The sequence below is a fragment of the Mustela lutreola genome, chromosome 2 (genome assembly GCF_030435805.1).
Source record: "Mustela lutreola isolate mMusLut2 chromosome 2, mMusLut2.pri, whole genome shotgun sequence".
Classification (NCBI taxonomy): Eukaryota; Metazoa; Chordata; class Mammalia; order Carnivora; family Mustelidae; genus Mustela; species Mustela lutreola.
In genome coordinates, this window is record NC_081291.1 from 49,185,241 (window position 1) to 49,211,564 (window position 26,324).

A 26,324-nucleotide genomic window follows, 5' to 3' on the forward strand; every position below is an offset into this window, starting at 1 on the left:
GCTCAGTGGGAAGCCTGCTTCTCCCTCTCTCTCTGCTGCTCCCCTCTTTGTATTCCCTCTCTCACTGTGTCTCTCTCTGTAAAATAAATAAATAAAATCTTTTTAAAAATATTGTTTTGTACTTTTTTCCTTTTTTCAAAAAATTAAAAGTATTTTTCTGTTTATGAGGCTCCCCCCCACCCCCGCCCAAGCAAGTGGATGCTCTAGGGAGTGACCTTCCATCACTTGTCTTTGTCTCAGGAACATGGTTTGCTCTGTGGTTTGGCATTTTAGACCTGTCCTTTTTCGGCAAGTCTTGAAAGAGCTATCTTTTCACATTATTTGACAGAAGTAAAATAGTACCCTCACCTAAAATGTCACCTGCACTAGATTGGCGTTATGATTGGAAATACAAGTATCAGAATAATTCCCAAAGAGATCTCTCTGTGTTTATTTCCAAAATGTTTCTACATGTTGTTATCTAAAAGGATAGATATTGGTTATTTTATTAGGTCAAACTTTAATCCCTGATAGAGAGCAAAGAATTATAAAAATCGGGCCTAGGACAGATAAATTTTCCTTTAGTCATTAAACATTAGTGCTGGAAAGGAAAATAGAGTTAATTGAATTCTGTGGTTAGTAAAATGAATTTAGAAAAATCCACATTCTGGTACCATTGTCGAGAAAAGAGGTGAGCTAAATTAGCAAGGTTCCTGGTTCCTCAGTTTTCTTCCCCAGTGGCATTTCTTTGAGTTTCTTTTTACACTGTGGTCTTCTTTATTAGATGAAAAAACATTTGAAATCAATGATCTAAATATTTTATATTGAAAAGGTGGAAAATTAGTTTCTAAGGGATTAAATGATTTTTCCCACATCATAACTCTAATAAAAGACATAATTGAAACTAAGACCATGGTTTCTTGAGTTTAAGTGCATTGTGTTTTTTATTTCACTTTTTTATTAAAGATCTAAGAACCCAATTGTAATGTCATGATATATTGGACATGATGTCTTGAAAAAGAAAAAAAAAATGGAAAGAATATAGGAAAAAAATTACAAAGAAGATTGAAATTCTTTCTCCATCTGTTTGAATTCATTATAGATATTGAAAGTGATAAAAAATTTAAATAATAGAATTTTGTCCATAACCCATGGCCTATTAATCCAGATTAGGATTTATCAACCGCACTACTGAATTTTATTTTATTTTTTCCCCTGTGCATTATAGGATGTTTAGCAGCATCCCTGGCCTCAACCAACTAGATTTGTGAAGCGTTCTCTCAATCACGACAATTGAAAATATCTCCAGACAATGCCAAACATCCACTGGGGGGCAATATCACCTACAGGTAAGAACCACTGATCCAGAGTATCTAATTCAGAATTGAGAGAACTAATTGAAGATATGCTACCATATGTTAGTTATTGTGTGTGTACATGTGTTCCAAGATTTTAAGCAGCACAGTCAGATATTTTCAAAATTCTAGGGAAAATATTTGGGACAATAAGAAGTGAGGTAGGTGTGGAAGTCAAGGCTTAATGTATAGAAATGAAGTGGGATGCATGTAAGTTGATTATATGCCTAGCAGGTATGGTGAGTCAACAAAAATATTTGATATTATAATTTAATAGAACTCAGTTACCACGAACACTTGTGTGACCCCTTGGCAAAGCAATTAAACTTGAGAGCACGGTGATGGTGACAGAATTTCTTTAAGCTTGTCATTTTGATGCATGCATGCGTTTCAGAGTGGAAAATGGAAAAAGTCATGAAGAAAGGGCTGTCTTGAGGAATGGACTATGATATTCTATGTAGCTTCTGTCTTGAACTTACTCCTTTGCTACCTAAAAACAGGAAGATCTGTAAATTAGCTTCCCATTATTACAATAAAAAGGAGTTATATGTTGGTTTCTCCTCTTCCACCATCCTCTCCTCCTCCTCCTCTTTGTATTTAGTGAGCAACTATTATTTACAGCATGGATTGCTTTTCTTTTGCCCACATAGTTCTAGTGAGTCTTTCAACCCCTGGATGATCACTTCCTGGTGCAAAGCATGACTCAGTTTTGCCCAATATTATTACTTTCAGATATTTTTTGTGTTTGTTTTATAGGCATTGGCATAGAGATCTCTTTATTACTTTTAGATTTTGACCTTTAATGATCCTATAAAGGTGGTAATCTGTGATTGTCTTATCTGCCAATGAATGCAAGGAGCCTGGACGCAACAGGAGAGAATAAAACCAACAGTCAAAGAGACACAAAGCCAAACAAGCCTGAAAGACAAACAGCCCCAAGACGTTTTTAAGTACTTGGATCCAGCCATATCTGAAGTTCATTTTTCCCTTTGGACATCCAACAGTATGACTCAACAAAATTATCTCTTTGTTTCATCTAGTTTGTGTTAGGTTTCCATCATTTACAGTTGAAAACGTTCTGCTCGGTATAGGGAATATTCCCAGTGAGCAAATGTGGGCAAGGCGTTGCAAATACAGAGACAGCAGAGTGGCAGCTAAAGAAGTAAAAGATCAACCGGATAACAGCAAAGGGTAGAAAACCCCTTGAACTTTAATGCAGTGAATAATGAAAAAAGTAGTGAGTATATGGCTTACCTTGCAAGCCTGTTCCTCAAGGACAAGCAAGCATCAGAGAAAAATGACCTCATAACAGATTGAAATAGAGACGATAATGGAGGAGAAAAATGTCCAGAATCAAACCAGTGACTTTGTCCTTCTATTCACCTACTCTTTGCAAATTCTAATGATGGAGGACAAAGAGTTCAACTCTCCTGTGTAAGAGTTGTAACATTTATTTATTCAACCCATTTCCAAATCAACAACCAAGAGGGAGGGATTCTAACTTGATAAAGATTGAGTCTTTGCAGTCTTTATAAAATATTTTAGTCTAGGGAGAAAAGAAAATTCAAGAAATCATGTACAGCATGTTAGCTACCGTGGTGTAGGCAAGCACAGAATGTAATGGGAAATTCACTCTTTTGTTGTGGTTTCTTCAGCTGTAAGTGACAGAAAACAATTCAAACGAAACTTAAGTAGGAAAAAACTCTTATGTGGACATGCAATTCAGGTACAGCTGAATTCAGGATTTCAAACCAGAACTGTCTTCTCTCTGCCTCTGTGTATTGTGTATTGACTTTACAGTTAAAAAAAAACTGTGTATTGACTTTACCCTCAGGAAATGTCTTTTCATGTGTGGAAAGGACCATTGGTAGCTCTGGGTTAACATCATTAGAGGTCATGAATCCAAAGGTAAAAGTTACCTCTCTTTTCCAAAGGAAACAGAGTGACTCTACTTCAGTCTAAGACCTGTTTCTGGACCAATCCCTGTATCTAAGTGAATGTGTGGCAGCCTTGTCCATGTTCTGCTTCTGCAGTTGGTTGCTCGGGCCATGAGACTAACAGATATTCCAAGATAAGGAGAAGTTTGAGAGAGAGTGTTATCTGAAGAAAAAAGAAGCTGTATAGTCAAGATCATTTTTTTAATGTTATCATGTTAATTAACATTGTTATTGTAGATGTGCTTCAGTCTCCTAACCCATCTTGGGTGGGACCTGGGAATTGTTAGGTGACATCTGAACTAACTGTTTAGAAGTGTAGTATTTATATGACCACCACTGAGTTGGGCTGAAAAACAAGAGGATGTATTAGTATAGAGGATTCAGTATAATTAGATAGGCAAGTTTTGGCAAAATTCACTAATGTCTACATATGCACAAATATTATCTATCATTTAATGAGTATTGATCATGTGCTAGGAATTTACTGAGTAAGCTCTTTAATTTGATCATCTCATTCAGTTCTCCCAAATTGCAAATGATGTTCAGTAAGTTTAAGCGACTTACCCAACTAGTAAGTGATAGAGAATGTAGTAAATTTACCCAACAAGTAAGTGATAGAGAATGGATTGAAACATGGGAAGCATGAAATAAGAATTTGAATATTTAATATTCATTTAATATGACTTTGTATTTAGGGTGACCATATATCTTAGGCCTCTTATCTTCATGTAACTATTAATAGCCTCTCTTCTACTAAATAATAATAATAATAATAATAATAATAATGTCCACATTTGGACAGTAAGTTATACGATCACCGTTAATTCTGCTTCCCTCATTAATATATATGAACTCTCACATATTTTATATATATGCCTTTCATTCAAAATTATTTTGGCAAGACTTTTAGGAGAAGAGCTTCAGATCTGCAGAGAAGTTGCAATGTTAGTACAGAGAGCTCTGATGAACTCCATACCCAGTTTCCCCTATTATTAGCATCGTACATTATTTGTTGCAACTAATGACCAGTAGTGACATATTTTTATTAACTAAAGTCCATGCTTAATTCATTTTTTTCTTGGCTTTTACTGTATTTCTTTTGTTGTGTCGTTATTGTTGTTACAAAATCCCATCCAGGATGCTGCATTATATTTAGTCATCATGTCTCCTTAGAGTCCTCTAAATTTTGACAGTTTCTCAAGCTGTTCTTGTTTTTTGTTTTTGTTTGTTTGTTTTGTTTTGTTTTGTTGTTTTTGTTTTTTTTTAACAAAGAGGGAGGTAAACTATAACAGACTCTTTTTTTTTAAAATTTTATTTATTTATTTGACAGAGAGATAGAGTACAAGCAAGCAGAGAAGCAGGCAGAGGGAGAGGAGGGGAAGCAGGCTCCCTGATGAGCAGAGAGCCCCATGTGGGGCTCGATCCCAGGATCCTGGGATCATGACCCGAGCCGAAGGCATGTTTTGTTTTGTTTTAAAGATATATTTATTTGAGAGAGAGAGAGAGAGAGAAAGAGAGAGAATGGTGGGGAGGGGCAGAGGGAGAGAGAATCTTTAGCAGACTGTCCGCTGAGCTTAGAGTCTGGTGTGGGGCTCTGTCTCATGAACCTGAGATCATAATCAGACTCAAAATTAAGAGTCAGATGGTTAGCCATCTGAGCCACCCAGGCACCTCTGAGAGAGTGAGAGAGAACATGAAAGGCAGAGGTCAGAGGGAGAAGCAGACTCCCTGAGTAGCTGGCAGCCCAATCCAGGGACTCTGGGATCATGACCTAAGCCACCCAGGCACCCTGTCCTTGTTGTTGATGACACTGAAATTTTTGGAAAGTACTGCTGAGATGTTTTGTAGACTGTTTCATAATTGGGATTTTTTTGATGTTTTTCTCACTATTAGAATGGGACTGTGGATTTGGGGGAAAAAAACCCACAGAGGTTAAATACCAATTTTATTACATCAAATCAAGGGTAAATACCATCCACACGGCTTACCACTGTTGATATTAACCTGGATTACCTGGCTGAAGTGCTGTTGGACATGTTTTTCCACTGTAAAGTTACTCTTTTGAAATGATTATTAAGCTTTTCAATGTATATTTACATGGAGAAAATACACTCATCTTAAGTGTATGAATCCATTACCTTTGACAGATATATGAACCCATGTAACTACTATCACAATTGAGGTTTAGAACACTCTAAAATTGTTTTAACTTCTGTTAATTCAAGAATTCTTTCAGTTATAATCGAGTCAAAAATACTCCAACTGTAGCAGACATATTACACAATTTTGAATTGCTCTGAAAACAAATAGCTGGATTGTTAACTATATTTGATTCTACTTTTTAAGACTGGCTATCTCTCCACATACCTTTTCTGAATGGAATAATTAGGACATGCAGGATTTACCATCCCATGGGCTTAAAACCTTGTCCCATTGTAGAAACATGAGCATGAACACATCTCCTAAGAAAATGAGATTAAAAATAAAATCACAAGGAACCAATGGTTTCCTTCATAACTGCTGAGTATGTGACAAGATGTGAAGAAGTCTGATACGACTTTGACAAATCTAGCATAGAGAAGACTATTTTGGATCAAATCATGGGATACCACTTCCTGAAGAGCAAGGATGTCAAGCAAGAGAATCCAATGGTATTTTATATTAAAATAATTTCTAAGAGTGTACTTGAAGTAGGAGTAAGGCTTTATCAGTGTCTTCTAAAATCACTTTTATCAATGCCTTTTTGAAAGTATGTGTTACAACATTAACCACTGTACAATTTATGGGAAAATAATTTTTTATAAGAAGCAACACAAATATAAAAGTTCATGAGGAGACATAATGCAAGTTTATATTTTATCAATAATTATAAAAATCATGGCATATAATTAAACTGAAAGAAATCTTAAAATTCAGAAAGTAAAAAAATATCTCTTGAGGTTATACATGCTAAAAATAGATATGAGAAGAGCTGCATAATTTGCCCAGATCATAGGATTTTTTTAATCTTTTATATAAACTTTATTGATGTATAATTGAAATAAACAAAAATGCATGCATATTTAATATATTGGTTAATGAGTTTATAAACATATCAACTAAGTATGATTTTATATAAGAAACATCACTGCAATCAAGATATAGACCGTTTCCATCACCCTGGAAATATCCCTTATTCCCCTATGTTTTCAATTCAGTCCCTGTTCCAAGGCCCAGGCTGATCTGCTATCACTTTTTGTTAATTTTGACTCTACTAGAATTTCATATAAAAGGTGTCATATAGAATGCACTCCTTTTTTAGTCTTTCTTTTTTAACTTGGTATAATATTTTAAAGATTTATTTGGAATATGTGTATCAGTGGTTTCTTTATTTCTATAGCCAAATAGATTCCATTATATGGAAACTCCATAGTATATTTATCCTTTAAATGGTCATTTGAATTGTTTCCATCTTATAATTATTTTGGATAACACCAGCATAAACATAAATCTCTGTAGACATACATTTTTTATTTTCTTGGGTAAAAGTGGAAATGTGGGGGATGCATGTTGAACTTTATAAGAAACTGAGAAAGTTTTCTAAAGTAGTTGTACCATTTAACATTTTGGCTACCAGTGGATGGAATTACTACTTCTTCTGTGTTTTTGCTAATTCAAATGTCTAGTCTTTTAAAATTTTAATTTAAATTTAATTTCAAATTTTTTAATTTTAGCTATTTTAATAGGTAGCAGGATCATTTGTTGATTAAATTCACCAGGGAAAAAATCTTGAATTTTCATTGTGTAGAAGAATTTTTACATATTATTTTATTAATCTTATTTAAATAGATTTATTGAGGGAGCCTCAAACTCTTTCTCATGTACTCCCTCCCTTTTAAACTTGCTACATATTCTCTACTGGCGACTCCTCATTTTGCAAGACCCCCATGCAACCCCTAAAGGCTCAGTAAAACACAAATGAAAATACAGAATGGAAAGTTTAATACACTATGGTTGATACTATTTAAAAGAAGAAGCAGTAGGGGTGCCTGGATGGTGTAGTTGGTTGAACATCCAGCTCTGGCTCAAGTTATGATCTCAGGATCCTGGTATCGAGGCCCACATCAGGCTCTGAACTCCACAGAGTCTGTTTTAGAATCTCTCTCCCTGTCCCTCTGCCCCTCTTGCTTATGCTCTCTCTCTCTAAAATAAATAAATAAATCTTTAAAAAAGAAAAGAAAAGAAGCAGCAGAAGCATAGCAAATCAGTGTGTAACAACTTTACCACACACAACCATGGAAAAATTTAATTATAAAATTCACCAATTTTAACTATATGACTTGATCATTTTTAGTAACTTTATTATCAAAATAAATGGGCAACTATCAACATAAATCAGTTTTAGAACATTTTCATTCCTCCTGATAAGATCCTTTATATGCATTTCAAGTTAATCTCCATTCCTACCACTGCCCCAGGCAATCACATGAAGGTTTTAATCCTAAAGGAAATTTGAAAGACAAGCCTTTTCATTTGTTCCTTCTTTTTGAGTCAGTTTAATTGTTTATTAAAATGCATTTGTCCATTAAATTAACAATTATTTAATATTAATTTTTCAGTACATTTTCTTATTCTTTTCATGAGTCTAGGATCTAGAGTGATTTTTTCTTTCTTTCTTTCTTCTTTTTTTTTTTAAGATTTTATTTATTTGTCAGAGAGAGAGAGAGTGAGTGGGCAAGCAGGAGGAACCACAGGCAGAGGGAGAAGCAGGCTCCCAAGGAGCCCAGTGCAGGACTAGATCCCAGGACCTGAGCTAAAGGCAGTTGCCTAACTGGCTGAGCCACCCAGGTGGTGCTGCCCCCTGCCTGCCCCTGTTTTTGTTTTTGTTTTTGTTTTTTGGTTTGTTTTGTTTTGGGCTTTTTAGAGTGATCTTTTTCATTTTATATTAGTCATTTCTTTATTTTTTCTTTTCTTTATTTTTTTTTTTAATATTTTATTTATTTATTTGACAGAGACCTAGAGAGAGAGCACAAGTAAGCAGAGTGGCAGAAAGAGGGGGAGAGAGAGAAGCAGGCCCTCTGCTGAGCAAGGGCTTGAAAACCCTGGAATCATGATCCAAGCCGAAGGCAGCTGCTTAACCAACTGAGCCATCCAGGCACCCCTCTTTTTTCTCTTTTCTTTCTTTTCTTTTCTTTTTTTTTCATTTTTTTCTTTTGGAGTGGGGAGCAGTACCCACTTAGACACTGAGTTTTTCTGATCTTTACAAGGAAGGCTTGTGGCATTATTGATTTTTCTCTCTTTTTTGCCCCTTTCTATTTCATTGACTTATGCTCTTTATTCTTTATTTCTTTCTACTTACAGTGGCTTTAATTTATTTTTTAATTTATTTTATTTTTCCAGTTTCTAATACCAAATCTGATTATTGAATTTAATACATATATATTTTTTTCTCTTATAAGGATTTAAGTTATAAATCTCTCCCTAAGGGCTACTTTGCTATTCTCAACAAATTTTGACAGAATGTTTTCACTATCATTTAAAAATATTTTATTTTTCATTATCATTTAAAAATAATTTACCTGTTTATTTTTGTTTGAACTATTATTTGGAAGTGTATTGTTTGATTTTCATATATTAGGGGAATTTTTCAGATACTTTATTACTGATTTTTAAGTTAATGATATTATCAGAATGAGTTCAGCACTTTAAATGTACTGTGACTTGTCTGTGGAACAATATGTGGTCTATTTTGATTGATGCCTTGTGTTTCTTCAAGTTCCTCTCTCTTCTTATGCAGTGTGCACCTGCTGTTACACTCCTGCAGTGAATTTCAAATAATGTATTTTTCAGCTTTAGACATTCCATTTGGCTCATCTTATATTTTTTTTCTACTTCTCTCCTCATTGTATTCATATTTTCCTCAAATTCTTGAATATACTTACACTAGCTGTTTATATTCCCTTCTATTGTTGTGTCATAAACTACCACAAATTCAGTGGCATTGAAAAGCACTCATTTATTTCACAGCTCTGTAGATACAGAAGTATGGGTGAGCTCGGCTGGGTTCTTTCCTGAGGCTCTCACAAGTCTCATGTCAAAGCAGCAGTCACTGAGGCTACTCAGTTACCTGAAGGCTCTGGGGGAAGAATCTACTTCCAGGCTTATTCATGTTATTAACAGAATTCAGTTCCTTGCAACTGTAGGGCTGATGTTCCTTTCATCTTGTTGACTATCTTCCAGGGGCCAGACAGATGTTAGGGCCACTCTCAAGTATATATATGGCTTCCTCCCTTTCAGTAACAAAGAACCTCCATCATGTTGAATCCCTCTCAACACTTACAGTCTCTCTGATTTAACCTTTTACAAACAGTCAAAGCAAAGTCTCTGCCTTTAAAAGAATTATGTGATTAAGTTAGCCTCACCTGGATAATGTTGAAGGACACAGAAGTTCATTTAGATAGCTATGTTCAGGGATTTTGAAAATAGAGCTATTATAAAATATAAAATACTCAGTTAATATTTACTGAACCATATCATACCTTGATAGATTAGGTTAAAGAATACACTAATAGTGTAGTAAAAGAGATACTTGGAAATTAGGAAGGAAGACATGCCCTTGGTTTACTTCAAATGAGGTGTTGAACTTGAAACTTGAGGTAGGCAAGTGTTGTACTTGGCAGTTTCAAAGTTTAAGGACAGGGCTCCAACTGGTTGGGAGTAGCAGCTCAGTAAGATGTAATAGAGTGAGACACAGGGAGGAAGTCCTGACAAAAATAGGGCAGCTTGTACAGGACCTTAATGTACAGTAGAGGTATTCATAGCCACATGAATACCTAGATGGCTGATTGAGAACAGATATGCCCTACCTCTTGTTATAACTGTACATGTGAGTGTAGGAAAGGGTAGAAGGCAGGAGTTGGACAAAAGAGTACTTACTGTCCACTGGACATACCCTGAAGATACTTCACATAGGAGGAACAATCTTAGAAACACTCTGCTGATAGGGATCAGTGTCTAAGATATAGACAGACAAGAGAGTATAGTAGTTAAAGGCATGATTAGTCGACTTAAAGATAGATGTAAACTCTGCTTTTTTGTACCCATGAGTTTGGGGGCAGAATAATTAAAACACAGACCTTGGAAGTAGACTTCCTTATCCCCGGTGCTTCCTAGATTTATGCCCTTGGCAAGTCTCTTACATTTGTACCTTAACTTCTTTATCTGAAATATAAGAGTGATGATAATACCTACCTTACATGCATTGGGGATTAAATAAATCCTCAGTTTATTATGAGGTTTCAATAAACCAACATATGTATACCATTAGAACAGTACCTGGGGCATAGTAAGTGCAAGATAAGTATGAGCCATTCTAATTATTTCTTGTATAAAATTAGGATAATAATAATAGTAGCTCTTTTATAAGTTTAACATAGAGTTTAAATGAGTCACTGAATATCAGCTGCTCATTCTGTTCCTAATAGATAGTAAGTACTTAATAAAAAAGACTAAACTTCACACATTGGTCATGGTTGATTCAAGAAATCCAGGAGATTCAACTATTAGGTTCAAATGCGCCATTGCTCATTGATAAGCAGGAATTAGGAATATAAGGGTGTGATTCTTCCAAGTAATGAAGCAAATTCTGTTACTTTAGAATTACTACTAGCTGTTGATAGGTAAAATAACACACCCTATATATCTTACGCACATGCAAAAACCTGTACTATTGCTACAGAGATGAACATAAGTTATATTTTGAAGAGAATTTTACAATCTGTCAGTTCTAATTTTACTTTTCATTTAACAGGTCATTTGAAATCACTATCATTTGGAGCTTGATATCATATGGTCAGTTTCTGGATTCCCATTAAGAGCTAACTCTATAATTAATAGACTCCCATGTCAGAGTTCAAAACTTTCTATAGATCATTCTCATGGGAATCTAAGAATTAGTAGCTGTTTTTCTTTTAATCATGTGCTTATCTTTGAGCAGTAATGATTTAAATTAACATCCTCAATTTTGAGATACCCAACTCAAATGAATTACTAGTCTGAGCAGAGAATGGTATATATTGGGTGACAAAATGGAATGTTCAGAAACAAAAGCAGCTTCAGGCAATGCTGGATCTAGGGTTCCAGATGATCTCATTATGGTTCTACCTTTTTCTTTACACCTTTAATCTGCTTCCCTGTGTGGATTAGTTTATTCTCATACATATTTTGTTCATGTGATAGGAAAAATGGGAATCTCCACTTTCTATCTTCATAGATAAGAAGTCAAGAGGAATAGGCCTGCCTTCTTTCAATACTATGCATCAAATCTCAGGTCCTTTATCTGTCCTTGAATTCTTCAGCCTCATCAGGGGAAGGGAGATCTCACTTCAGTCAACCCTGCATCTGAGTTTGAGTTGGTAAGGCATTATGATTGATAGGTCCAACCCAACTTATAGAGGCTGAAAAGTGTTCTTTTCCAAAAGAATAGTTGATGGTGGAAAAAAAAAAAAAAGAATAGTTGATGGTGTTACCAAAGGAACAGCAGTAATTTCCTTCCCTATCAACATAGAGGGTATAAAAATCAGAATTTCTTAACTAGATGGGATCAGGAAGTAGATGTTGAGTGACACAAGACGTTTACTCAAATAAGTATGACAGGAAAGTATAGCAGATGAAAGAGAACATATTTTCTCTTTCTCTCTTCTCTTTCTCCTTCCATGAAATGACCTCCACTCAGTAGTGCAATGCACATGTAAGATTGTATTAAATAAATAAACAAGCAAAACAATAAAAACAATAAAACAACACAAAACAAGCAAAACAAAACAAAACAAAACAAAAACACAACTATGGCTGAAGATTTAGATAAAGGATGGAAGAATAGCCAGACTATCTTAGCAGCAATAGCAGAAGTAGCGGCAGGTAAGGCAGACAACTTCGTAAATTACAAATTGGATTTAAATAGAGAGGGAATTTGAAGTGGAGACATTATTTTCTGTAGAAATGTGATGGGCAAAAAAACTAAAACTGAGATGATTAAGAAAACACAGTGCTGAAAAAATAAAATTAAGACTGAGACCTTAACTTGAATTACACATTTTTAAATTAATCCTTGGGTGAGGACAGATTAAGGACTACACAAAACCAAGCTGGTAAACACACTTTATGATGTATGATCCTTGTACCTAAAACTAGATTCTCTTCCAGTTAAGTATGTTGCTAGAATGATGACTGTCCTGGCCTAGTTTTAGATTAACCAGACTTACAGATAAGATTTTTGATTCATAAAATCTCAGAAAAACAAAAACCAAATACTGTGTCACCTGTTGGGTTCCAGATCCTATGCTCTGTGGCTAAAGATATAAAGATGAATTATATACTATAAGTACTGGATGTCTGTATATTTTACAAGCTCAGCATCACTTCCCTGTTTCTCTGGTAACAGATCACTCTTCCCATTTGTTTAAAATGGTTCTAGTGTCTGGCTTCTGCCCTCCCTCAACCAGACTATGATACTGGTCCAATAATTAACACTGGACTCAGGAAGAACCAATGGAAGCCTTCTTTTATAGTTAATCAAGAGCTTTAAGGTTAGAGTATTTCAATCTTGGGCAATTTTTGTAAAACAAAATTATTTTGAAATCTACTAATTATCCTTTAAGTTCTAGAAATTGCATTTCATGACTAAGAGGGCAGCAAATTATCTGATACTGTTTCTGCTCTGCCCACTTTGTGTTTCAGTCACTGTCAAATAAAGGCAGTGGGGAATGGCAAAACCAGTTCTGATTCATTCAACACCTGAGTGCTTCTTAGGTTCAAAACACCATTCTAAACATTGTCCAGGAGAAAAACATAAATAATACCAGCCTTTACCCTCAAGGGTCTTAAAACGTGGCAAGGGAAATAAGACACGAACACAGATGACTGCAATAAAATGAAGATAGTGATTGCTGCCAGATGTTTAGGGAGAATGAGCAAAGCAAAGAGAGAACACAGAATAAGGCAACATTCAGTAGTCAGCCAAGAAATATTTATTGAGCAATCATAAGATGTGAAATGGGCATGGAGGAGTAAAATGTGGACTGGGATAATGGGCAGGAGAAAAATCAGGTGACATGACTTGTTACTCAACTTTCTAAATATGTTTTTTGTCACCAAGTTCGTAATAAATATCCTTAAATTAAAATCTGAATAAAGATATTGTTCTCTGAAATACAGACTGGGGCAATGATGTTTAAACAGTAGGATAGTAGTACTTGTGTTCCCAAGTATGCCTTCCTATTGCTTTCTTCTCTTGTATGTTCCCAAGTATGCCTTCCTATTGCTTTCTTATCTTGATGGTACCTCAAGATACCCATTTCAGGTCTTTTACCCTTTTTGAGCTTGTGTTTTAGAACAGGTGGATTAGAACAAGATCCTCTTGGCTTCAAACAACAGAAAGAAAATAGTATAAAACTGAAAAAAAAAATCCAGAGACAATCTTGATGGCATGTCTAAATGCAAGACTTCAGATGTTTAAATTAAGTCCCTAACTCTCTTTATCTTTCTCCTTTCCTTTTTCCTCTCTCCCATATCTCTTATTATAGAATTCAAATATTTCTCTGTTTTTGTGGAAGCTCCTGGCACAGCTGTAGGCTTGTATCCTTACAGCTCCATGGAAGAGTAGGGGTTATGATTGTGTAAGGTTGTGGCAGGGCATCCCGTCTAAGATTGATCAATACTCACATTGTACACCGAAGTAGATTAGTATATTCATTACAGCACTGTTTTCTTGAAGAAGACTCTGTAATGTGTGTTCTTAGATAATAAGAATAGTATAACATTTTCCAAAGGATATGCATGAAGTGTTTTTGAAGCATTTTCCCCCCCCATAATTCACTCACAGATTGTCTTTTGGATAATGGTAACCTTGTGTCACTATCCTAGGTACCATAGCAAATGCCCAGGGATCAGTCCTTGATGGCTCTGGATGGGCTCTATTCTCATCCTTTAACTCATCACTGTAGCCAGTCATCAGTCCTAATTTATAAGAAGTGGGTTCCATTCTCAAATCATAAGTAATGAAACACGGAGAAAAAGAAACTGGACTATTTTAACAAGGATTTGAGAGTTAACAGATACCATGGAGAGCACCCAGTTCAATCTCATCATTTTACAAAGGGGGAAACTAAAACCCAGAAAGGAAAACAGAAATGCCAAGGACTTACAGGTAGTTTATGGCAGAGACAATCCACTACCTATCTTCTGACTTTGTGTTGTGTGTGTGTGTGTGTCCGCGCGCGCGGGCGCACGCATGTGCGCTTGCTTTTTGTAAAAGGACAGTTTTCTTTGGTTTGTAGCAACAACAACAACAACAAAAGAAAGTATAGCCTTGTTTCTGGTTTTCTCTTCATTCTCAAATCTGTGTAATGTAGTTTTGCTGCATTCCAACAGAAAACCTCAGCAAGAGTTTAGTTAATCATCATAAGTTCACTCACTCCTTATAGGGACAGAGACATTATCCTTCCTTTATATAAGAACTAGGGCCACCTGTTGCTTTAATAGCTCAAGTTTGGACTCTGCTTGCAGGAGGGGACACCTTTGAAAATCAGCTTCCTAACTGCACTGCATCCTGATTTAGCTACCAAATCTCCAGCCAGAAAAAGAAAGGCATCTGGATCATTGGGGAGACTTCTACCTGCCTCCTCTACTTCTTCCTCCTACTATCACCTCTTTCCTGCTGTTTCCTGCCCGCAAAAACCTGTCACCAGCCCAGAAGTATCTCTGGAAATGGGTAGGAGGGAGCCTTGCACCTGTCAGTGCCAGAGAAGAACGTGCGCTCTGCAGAGTTCTCAGTTGTTACATCTTTGGCGATGAAAGGAAGGAAAGCAGAGTCCGAGGTTTCTGCCACAGATTTGCCGGAGACCGCAGTTAGTCCATCCGTCTCAAGCTCCAGTAACCCCGAAGATCAAGGGTGCACTTACATTCCTAGCGCTTCTTGCTGTGTTTTCCTAAGAGCTAGTTCAGTGCCTCGCCCCAAGAAGTCTCAGGGTAAAGGTTAAGTCGTCAATCAGGTTGCTGTCTCTGTGTTTTTTCTTGAGAAAAACTGGCATAGACTGATCAGTAGTAGAAAGTGGGATCTCCTTGCTCCCCTTCATCACTGCGTTCTCCACCTAGCGACTTCCTCGCATTCTCCTAGATCTGACAGCTGGGGCTCCCAACCTCAGGGTTGGGAGCGGTGGGTTCCTGGCATCCCCGCCCCCTCTCGGGGTTGATGACACCCGTGCCTAGAAGGTGCATGTGGGTGCAGGCGGGCGAGCTGGAGGCTTCTACCGGGAGCTGGGAGAAGGAGTTCAGCTCTCGCCTAAGACCTGTAATCCTAGATTCTCTGGGGACCGCGAAACTCCCCAGTCCAAGGCACTCCCAGCTTAGCCGCCCACCCATTCCCCCCCTCCTTTCCTCAGCACGCAGCCCCTCCCTGCGTGATGATGCAAACCAGTGGGGAGGGCGGGCGCTTGGAAGGTTGGGGAGAGTCGGAGAGCTAGCGAGGGAGGGAGGGAGTGGGAGGAGGAGAGGGAGCCGAACGACCATTTAAAGCGATAGCAATCCTTGCCCTCTCCCCAGTGCTGGGTTGTTGGAGAGCGCGAGCGGCAAGCCGGGGAGCGCGAGCGCGGCGCGCGGGCCGGCGAATCCAGGAGCGCACGGAGCCCCAGTCTGGCAGGCGCCGCGGGACCCCGTAGCCTCTCAGGCCGCCCCTTCCCGGGCGCCCCCACCCTCCGTGCCTGCAAGAGCCTCTGGGCTTCCCCGGAGGACCTCATCCCAAGGGGCCCGGACCCCGGCAAGCCCGCCACCATCCCCTCCAGCGCCGCCGCCGCCACCACCGCAGTAGCCGGAGCAGCATGGTCCAGCTGGGGAAGCTGCTCCGCGTCTTGACTTTGATGAAGTTCCCCTGCTGCGTACTGGAGGTGCTCCTGTGCGCGCTGGCGGCGGCGGCGCGCGGTCAGGAGATGTACGCCCCGCACTCTATCCGGATCGAGGGGGACGTCACCCTCGGGGGGCTGTTCCCGGTGCATGCCAAGGGTCCTAGCGGAATGCCCTGCGGCGACATCAAGAGGGAGAACGGGATCCACAGGCTGGAAGCGATGCTTTACGCCCTGGACCAGATCAACAGCGATCCCAACCTGCTGCCCAACGTGACGCTGGGCGCGCGGATCCTGGACACTTGTTCCAGGGACACTTACGCGCTGGAACAGTCGCTCACTTTCGTCCAGGCGCTCATCCAGAAGGACACCTCCGACGTGCGCTGCACCAACGGCGAGCCTCCGGTTTTCGTCAAGCCGGAGAAAGTAGTTGGAGTGATTGGGGCTTCGGGGAGTTCGGTCTCCATCATGGTAGCCAACATCCTGAGGCTCTTCCAGGTAGGGAGGCGCTCCCTCCGGGGCACAGCGCGCTTTAGCTCCCCGCGCACTTAATTCCAAAAGCTGGCTTGGACTCTAGGGGTGCGGGGTCAGGTCAGCCTTCGCTCATTTCCACCCTGGAGATCCTGCGAATCCCTCCCACCCCACCCGAGGAGGTACCTTCCCTGCTTGGTTCATTTCCCTTCCATCTCTCCCCTGTCCGCGCTCCACTCCATCCGGCTTGACATCCTGGATTTATGGCCCCATTTACAAGAAGCAATCTGCGAAAAACAAGGCGATGATTTAAATGGGTTTGCATTAGAGTGAAATATGGTCCAAAACAGGCTTGTAAAAGTGCCGGGCTCCTGTGAGAGCCGGTTAGGCTCATGGAATATGAAAGATGAGAAGACGCCTCGAAACTGGGCATTTCTCAACTCCCCAGCTTCCTTCCCAGCCCCAAGCCGCCCAGCAAGCCGCAGCTCCCTTGGAAATTTTCGAGAAGAGCTTAGGGGGCACATCTTAAACCGAGGGCTAGGTCTTCACCTACATGTGGATGTTAATTGCCCATGTCTCTCAGGTTGAATCTCCCGACCTATAGCCTGTCTCCGCGAGGGCATGGGGCGAAAGGCACGGGGACGCTCTCCAAATGGGGAGATGCCACCGCAGACGCGACCCCCGGGTGATTTGCTCTGGGCAGTTGTTTGCTCCGTCTAAATTGCGTTTGCATTCCGGCCACTGGCAGGAGCTGGGCGATCAGCTTTCTACTCCAGCCACTTAAGAGCCCAGAGATGAGCTCATGCTAACTGCGAAACAAAATCGCTTTCGCTGCCTCCACCCTCCGCCCATCATTTCCCACGACCTCCCTAACACAGACCCTCAGCCCCTATCCTCGGCACCGCGGACGATTCCCGGAGCCAGGAGAGAAGGCTCCTGAGGGAGGCACTAGGGTGCGCTGAGTAAAGCCAGCGGTCCTCCTGCTCTGGGCGCCAGAGGGCAATGCCGAAAATGGGAGGAAGGCGGATCCGGGGCAGCTGAGCGGTGGGTTCTACTGCAGTGCTCTCTCTCCGCCTGCTCCTGCATTTTGTGCCCCGTGGCTCCTGTGCTGCACTGGGTATAAATGGATGGAATTCGGATTTTAAGAAATTGAGTTTCAGGATCTGTGTGATTGTGGGTTCCCTTCTTTTATCTCCGGTGTATCTCTTTATCTTTCTTCCTTCTTTGTTTTTCTCCTTTTCGCTCCTTCTCTTTCAATTTCTTTTTTTTTTTTTCTCTCCTTCTCCCCCCACCCCAAGTTTTTTGTTCATCTCTGTCTTGAGATGATCCTTTCCTAATACACAGCCCTCTCCCTGCCTGATAGCGTCCAAACCCAATTAATCCCTTCTCCAGATGTTCTGGCTAACCCTGATGCCCTTACGCTCCCTATATCTAAAGAGTTGGGTTCCTTCCAAATGCTTTCCCTAGGGTACTGGGTTCCTGGAAAGGATTCCTTGAGAGATTTAAGCTGTCACCACATCAGCTCCCAGGAGAGTGAAGTTTGTGTGTGCACCAGGAGGGGTGCCTGCCCAAGGCTGCAGCCTGATGTGGCCCCTCTGATCTTCTGAGCATCCCTAACACTTCTTGTGTGTTCTATCCTGGGAATCCCTAGGAATCCCTATTTGCAAACTCAGAAATGCTTTGGGGACACCCTTAATTCTGAGATGGTGCTTTTGAGAAAGAGGCGAGGCTATTGTAAGCAAAACACAGAAGCCTTTCCTTCTTGCCTGAGCTTTTAAAGCCAGACAACTTAAGAGGGCAGTGCAGCAGGATAAAGTGAGGTCAGAGATCACCTGAGAACCACTGAGGTGACTCACAGCCTTGTGAGCCCTGAGTCCTGGGGGTTGAAGGCACATTTGGTGTCTCACATTTTTAAATTATTTTGGTGCCTGTTTCTCTCTTCCCTCAGAGCACAGGCAGTGCTGCAGATGGGCCTGTCTGTCTGAAAGAGTGAAATGTTAAAGTCAAGAGAGGGATTGCAGACTAGGCTGAGGGACTGTGTTTGCTGAAAAAGATTCCAGGGGGAGCTGATTCTTCCTCTGGTGTGTGAACCTGAGGCTCTTGTGAGGAAAAGAAATGGTTTGCCTTATGCTTAGTTCCCCCATTCGTTCCCTGGGCTGGGAAGGAAAGGAAGCGAATGCCAATGTTAGCAGTGTGGGTTGGGACTAAAACCATTCAGAGAAAACACTGTCATTTTCCTCTAATTTGCAAATTGCAGCTATTCATGTTGGATTGAACAGCTGAGGGGAAAAGAGCCCCCAGTTTTCACCTGCATTTATGGAGAAGAGGCTGGTAGTAGGAGGAATGCTACCAACTTGTAGCTTGTGCTGTGAGCTGGGTATAACTGTCAGTGTGGGAACATGCTTAACCATTGCCCGTGTTGGAATATGTATTTATATATTCCAACAGTCTCTTCCAGTAGCCTTTTTTGCACGTGATCATAGGAGCTCCTGGCATGCAAGTCTAATCCCCAGTTTCCCAGCCTCTGTAAGCTTGCAAAATGAATAGAGAGAATAGTGGTACGCAGACCCATTGTTCAAAGGCACAGTCAATTTAGAGAGAGGAAAAGAATGGTAGGTGAATCTTTGCTGGGAATGCAGGGTTCAGCTCAATTGAGATTGTACTATATTTTAAAACAAAACAAAAAACAAACTAACAAACAAACAAACAAAACAAAAAACCCTCCTCTAAATAATTGAATTCTTAGCTCTCCAGATATTTGAGTTTTCTTTTCTTGAGCCCTGTAGCTTGCTGTGGGGACCATACCAAGCCTCTCATTTGAGATAAAAATTTATGGTGAGATAAGCTTCTGGGCTGGGGGAAGGAATACTTAGTGACTTAAATGGGGGAGTGCTACAGATTGCGGGTGGGGATTGAGGACAGGAAAGAGTAATGAAATAGTAATAAATGTAGCAAGTGCTGTTGCTGCCAGCAAAAACTAGAATGTAGTTCTTTCCTGAGAATGAGGACCTGGGCAAGAATGAATCCTCAGATGTAAATAGTGTCTATGACTTTGAATTTTCATTTGTCTATTGGTATAGCAGACTGAAGATATGAGTTAAGCAAGTCCTCTCTCTCTCTTCTATGCACAGTGAATTGATTAGTAAGTGACATGTCAGAGGACAGGAATGATGTCTGCTGGGTCTTTCAAATCTAGGAATTTGAGGCTAATGAAATTAGTGTGTGGCCAGGGCTCTGCCAACTAGAATTAAGTCACTGCAATCACACTGCAATGCATTTTCAGCCTCAAAGAAGCATCAGGGAGGAATTTCTGGAGATTTGTTTCTGAGCCTGTACAAAATAATACCTTCCTAATGCTAAGAAAGATTAAATGTAAATTAATTTTGACTATGAGTAACATATTTAAAAAATAATCAGAGAGTAGGGATGGCTTAAAGTGAAGAGCTTATATAATATGGTGTCCAAAGAATAAATCTCCCAACCACTCTTTAGTGGGCTATAAGTAAGATATATTATAGTGGAAAGTAATGGGCATGTTTTTATTCAAGGCTTCTCTGTTATTGACTTGAGAGCAAACACTCTGAGCGTATAAATTACTCTCACTACATCCTGACTCTGAATGAACAATATTTCATGGCCAGTGACATGGTCTAAGCTATGGACTTGGAGTTGGATGGTGTCTATTTCAGTTGCTTTGTCCCTTCAAAAGCAACTAAATGGAAAAAGTGGCCAACTTGACTCTTGTTGGGGCATATTGCAGATCTAAACCTGTGGAACTTATATCATAAATGAAATACATTTGTAAATTTCTAAATGTTCATTGGAGCTTGAATATAATCTCCAACTTTGGGGACTATATATATGTGTGTGTGTGTGTGTGTGTGTGTGTGTGTGTCTAGTTTTCCTCCTTTCTTTTGCTTCCTCTCTTCTCTGTTTCTATCTTATGTAATTGAATAGAACTGGGTACCTAGGTTAGTGTGGTATTACTATAGTGGGGACTTTTTTTTTTTTAATAGCTCTAACCTAATTCTTCACAAAATTTCATAAATACAGGTGTCAGTGCCATTTGGAATAGGCTCTATAACAATCTCTGCCTCCACATTTACTCTGTTTCAGGAAATTTACCTAACAGATGGTGAGTAGGCAATTTTTAAAGGGACATTTTTGAAAAAAAGCAGAGAGGGAAGGGATAGAGCCAGGCACATACTATATTTGAAGATACCTCTACATGTGTATTTTATGTATATGTGCCCACAAAATTAAGATGTCTTTGGGGATTTTTCTCTTCAAAAATAATTTGCTTCAATTTCATAAACACTGAGAGTATAACAAATCATAAATGCTCTGTTTCCTACGTCTATAGATTATGTTATGGACTTCGAAGACCATAGCTGAATTACACAAAGTACACTCCAGTCTCAGTCGTGCCATGAATTAACTCTCTTACCCTAAATAAGTCACTTAATCTTTCTAGGCCTCAATTACCTCATGTGTTTTTTTTTTTTTTTTTTTCTTTAAAAACAAATGTGGTTTCTAAGTTTTTCAATCTCTTTGGGTCATAGCTTGCTTGAAGAAAACCTGCTCTTATCCAAACCCCATGACATTGAATTTCCAGCTCCTACTTTGAACTTAGAGTAAGTTTGGGAAAACTTTTAAAGAATATTTTCACACGGATATCTTATTTAATATCAGTCTAGCTGATTTCCCATATTTAAGCCTTATCCCTTGTTTTGCCAGTGTGCTCCTTCGTCACGTATATCAAGGCTGGTACTGAGGAAAATGACTTCCTGGGTCAGCTTACTGCATGGTTATAATACACCAGGTAGGAAGCAAGAACTGTAGGCTTTATAGTAGCAGATATAACTTTTATTATCCAGTGTTCTCTTCACTTTCATCTTGCAAAAACCCCAGACTTTCTTTTGCAATGATGCCAGATAGTGACTTCTTGCCTCCTCCCCGGCCCCAGGGATTAGTCTTCTGGCTGAACTCAGGCAAAGCAGGTGATGAGTTCAGGTGTAGACTTTTGACTTTAGCTAGACCTATCAAAATCCTTCCCAGGACTTTTCTGCCAGAGGAAAATGGGAAAATTGGCTCTTCTCTCAGGAATTTCTAAGCTAGGGTGATATGACTCTGGGACTCCCAATAGCTTTCTGTAAAATAAAGTCACAAGACTTTCTGTAGAATAAAGTCACAGGGAAGTAAGCAGGGTTGAGTGGTGGAGAGAAAGCCAGAGCCCTGATTTATTCTGAAACTCTCAAATCTAGCTATATCCAAATCTAGCTGCATCCCTGAATTTCCAGCACTTGTTCTTAAAATAAATAAATTAATAAAAAATTTCTTCTACTAAAATTGTCTTCAAGCTGCACAGCATACATGTTCTTGTGCTGTAGTATTCGTGTGGCTATGACTCCCACATTCTTTGTATTTGCATACAATTAAATTGTCACCTTCTTTTTAAAAAAAAAAAAAAAAAACAATTTCTTCTACTATTTTGAATTTGTTTTCAGGCCTGTGCAATTAAAAGCCTCCTTGCCAAAACACTTGATTTCTTATGTTAATGTAAGGTTTGCTGACTGACATTCATTAATTGAAAAATTATATATGATATTTTCTTTACTTTAAATATAATCCTCTATTCCAGGTCTGGGATATTCACAACTCTGCATTCTTCCCCACTCTTCCCAATATTTTCTGTATTAACTTTAAGTATTTGTTATCACAACCTGATGCAGTTGAGAGATAAGGTGAACCTCTGATGTAGGGTGCAGCATAGAGGTCTCCTATTTGGAAACTTTAGAAACCTACTTGGCTCCCTTCATTAAAACAAATCTTTTGTTGATGTTTCCAGGGCAGAGAAGCATTTTTCATGGCATAATGGAGTACAAAGTACATTAAACTCCTGGGTTACTCTACAGTAAGCATCCAGCCTAACTACTTGTTTTTTGTAGGCAAAAAAGAAGAGTCACAAACACATTTTCCCAACATCTGTGTATATGATCACTGTTGAGAGGACAGTTATGCAACATATAGTCAGACTGATTAATTCATGGATATTTTGTCAATTGGCACAGCAAATATGTGTGTTTTATGCACTTACTAAAGGCAAAACAAAATCTTTTTACAGGTAAATATCTGAGAAGAGCATTATGCCAGCCATTACTGTGACGGCATTTCCATGTTTGACAAGTAACCTCCTTTCAATTATCCTTACTACTCAATGTTTCTTGGATCAAGTTATTGGATTATTATGTCAAAATAAAATAATACGAACTTACAATGATACAGGATACATATCTCATTTTGTAAGAACAGAAGTTCTTCTTTTCAATAAAAGTAGTGACCACAGTAATAACTTTATCTTTCCTATGAGCCATTATGCCATGCACTATAAGTACTTCATCTCATTTAGTTCTTACAATAGTTCTGCAAAAGGCATGTTATCATCCCTGTGTACAGCTGAAGGAAGTGATTCTCAGAGCCCCAAGTCACATTTTTGGTAAGTGGCAATGTCTAGATTGACACAGTGGATTGCCTGACAATACCATGGTTGTTAACCACTATGTATGCTGCTCAGTTGTTGCACCTATGCAGAAATACTTAAAATAATCATAGATTCGCCTACTCTAAAATTGTGGTGGTTTGAGGACAACATCAGAGTTACTGATTCCTTAACCACATTCGTTTGCAGAAAAAAAAAATTATTACAGTTCTGCAATGAGATTAATTCTGTGTATTGAGACTTGAGCACACAAATTCTCACCTCCAAGTGAAAGATGCTTGTTTTCCATTATTCAACAGATAGCCCTGTATGTAGGCAATAAATACACAGTAGGCTTTTCTCTCAAACAAATGAGAAAAGATGTTTCTTCTTGTCCTGATTCAGTACCCATCATTATGGATGATGACAGCTGTTCCTGAACTTTATTTCATTCACTCCACTCTTTCTACAGACCTCAAGTGGGAAAATCCATCATTCGGATATATGTGCAAAGTGATAGGACTGTATTAATACAATTGCTGAAAGTCAAGTTGATGGAGCACAGGAAATACAACCTAATAAATGCAACATTAATGTTTGTGTGGGCCATGGAATGAGGGGTAGGAGAATTTTCAGTTTAATGGATTATTTTGCCTCTTGCTATAAAAGTGCTGCAGCTAAGTAGTTTTATAATTGGTCATTTACAGAACTCTCCATCTCTGGATGTTGTGCTCTCTCCATTCTGCGGCTGCCAGTTCTTTCTCTTGTTCTTGTTGGAAGATAGCAAGGAATCCACTTCAAAGGCTCAGCCTGCTTTTCTGCATTATTGTTTAGGAAAATATTTACATTCGTTAAATCACTGCTTAAACATTTTTGTCATGTTTTAAATTTGACTATGTTCTGAATGTATTAGCACAGATAGAGATAATGTGGGATATTTTCCTGGAGAAAACATACTTTTATCAAAGGAATCATAGAATTTTCATGTAGGGGTTAAGAATAAAATTCTGGAGTTAGATTTGAATTTAAATTCATACTCGCCACTTATTACCAGACTCACCTTGATCAAACAAGTACCATACCTTTCACCAATTTTCTTATCTTTGAAATGGGAATGATACAAGTATACTTGTCTGATAAAGTAATTATAAAGATTACACAAAATATACATGGAAATATTTTTAGCACTGAGTTTAGCATGTAATGAGTGTTTAATACATTTAAAAGCTTTTATTTTATTATTATGCTATTATTAAATATCACTATTTCTTAAATGTTACTATTGCTAAATTTACTGTAAAATTACCATAATAATCCATGTTGGATTTCACTCTTCTGTTTCTTTGTTTAAATGGAAAATATTAAGGGCACCTGGGTGGCTCAGGAAGTTAAGCATCTGACTCCTGATTTCAGCTGGGGTCCTAATCTCAGGGTCCTTAGATCTCTGGTGGTAGGATTGAGACTCCTGTTAGGCTCTCTGCTCCGCGTGGCATCTGCTTGCCTCTCTCACTCCCTCTTGGCCCCTCCCCACCAGGTACTTGCGCTCCAGTCCTAGTGTTCTAAAATAAATAAATGCAATCTTTTTTAAAAAATGAAAAATATTACACAGATTGAGAGAGAGAACACAGTTTAGTGATAGTATTCAGTGGAATTAGAATTTCTACGGCACTGATTCAGGTGAATCAGGAATGCCATGGGCTTAGATACCAGACAGGTTCAGAGCAGTGGGCTTTGAGGATAGCCAGCCCCAAGTTTGAAGTCCACTGTGACCCGTTTCTAGTGCAGAACCGTGATGAACTTATTTAAACTTTTTGAGCTTTACTACTGGTTTTATAGATCTCTTTTTTCCCCGGGAATATTTATTAAGACTCCCCCTTCAGCACTGTTCTACATGGTTGGATATATCAGTGACTAAAATGGACAGGAGCCCCTCCCTCACATTCTGTCTTCCCCCCTCTCTCCTCTTCCCTTCCTCCTATCTCCATTCTTCTGTCTCTCAGTTTACACTCTCACATGGAAACAGATGGATGTTATGAATAAGTCCTAGAGTATGTTAGAAGTTGATGAGCCCTTTGGGACAAGGGAAAGAATGTGAAGCACACTGAAGAGTGTTGGTTTGGGAGGGCTGAGGGGTGTACAGGTGGGTTCTATTTTTAACTATGGTAGTCAGGATGAATTTTATAAGGTGGCATTTGAGCAAAGACTTGAAGCATGGGAATTGTCAGAATGGATTAGGGGAAGACCACTCCCTGCGAGCAGGAACAACCAGTGTCAGAACTCCAAAGCAGAAATATGCCTGGCAGGTTTGAGGGAATATCAGGGATGCCACTGCAGTTGGGTAAGTCAGGAAGAGAAAGGGGCAGCAGGAGGGCTTCAGGTTGGAGATATGAGGGGGCAGATGAGGTAAGTCATTGGAAACCATCACATGCATTTTGTCTTACCTTAAGTGTAGGCAGTGTGGTAGGATGTTAGGGGAGGTGGGGGGTGATCTGTCTCTTAGTTTAGAAGAATTTCATCTGTGGTATTGAGGATGAGGGAAAGAGAGGAATCAGGGATAATCTCAGGAGGTGATTCCAGATGTCTCTGAGATGGTTGTTGATGATTTGTACAACAAGTGCTTCAAGAAGTGATACATTTGGAAGATTATGACAATATTTTCTGGTCTATCAAATGGGAGATGTGAAAGGAAGAAAGGGGACAAGGTGAATCCAAGATGTGGGGCCTGAGCAACTGGAAAGTTGGGATTACTATCACTTCAGATGGAGTGGAGCACAACTGAGGAATTAAGGAACAGATTTGGAGGTATAAGGTTTGAGAAATTTTTTGACATATAAACAGAGATGTTGAATGCACAGTTGGAAATACAAGTCTGCAGTTATAAAGAAAGGTCTGGACTAGAGATACATTTTAATGAAATAGTCATGTTAAGAATAATTATATGGAAGTGCTATTTTAATAAATGAGGGACACCTGGATGGCTCAGTCACTTAAGCCGCCTGCCTTCAGCTCAGGTCATGATCCCAGGGTCCTGGGATCGAGTCCCACATCAGGGTCCTTGCTCAGCAGGGAGCCTGCTTCTCCGCCTCTGCCTGCCTGTGCATGCGCTCTCTCTCTCTCTCTCTCTCTCACACACACACACACACACACAAATAAATAAATAAATAAATAAATAAATAAAATCTTAAAAAAAAAAAAAAGAAGAAATGAGATAATACAGGGGGGTGGCTTA

General features: G+C 39.2%; 1 protein-coding gene across 2 annotated transcripts in view; it reads left to right on the plus strand.

Moving 5' to 3' along the window:
- The first annotated feature begins 15,810 nt into the window (after positions 1–15,810).
- Positions 15,811–26,324, plus strand: part of GRM7 (glutamate metabotropic receptor 7) — an 891,796-nt gene continuing 881,282 nt past the window's right edge. For both annotated transcript variants that reach the window (XM_059161568.1, XM_059161569.1), the window contains exon 1: positions 15,811–16,644. In XM_059161568.1, coding sequence (XP_059017551.1) covers positions 16,126–16,644 — 519 coding nt within the window. In that variant the 5' untranslated portion in view covers positions 15,811–16,125. The remainder of the gene's footprint in view (positions 16,645–26,324) is intronic.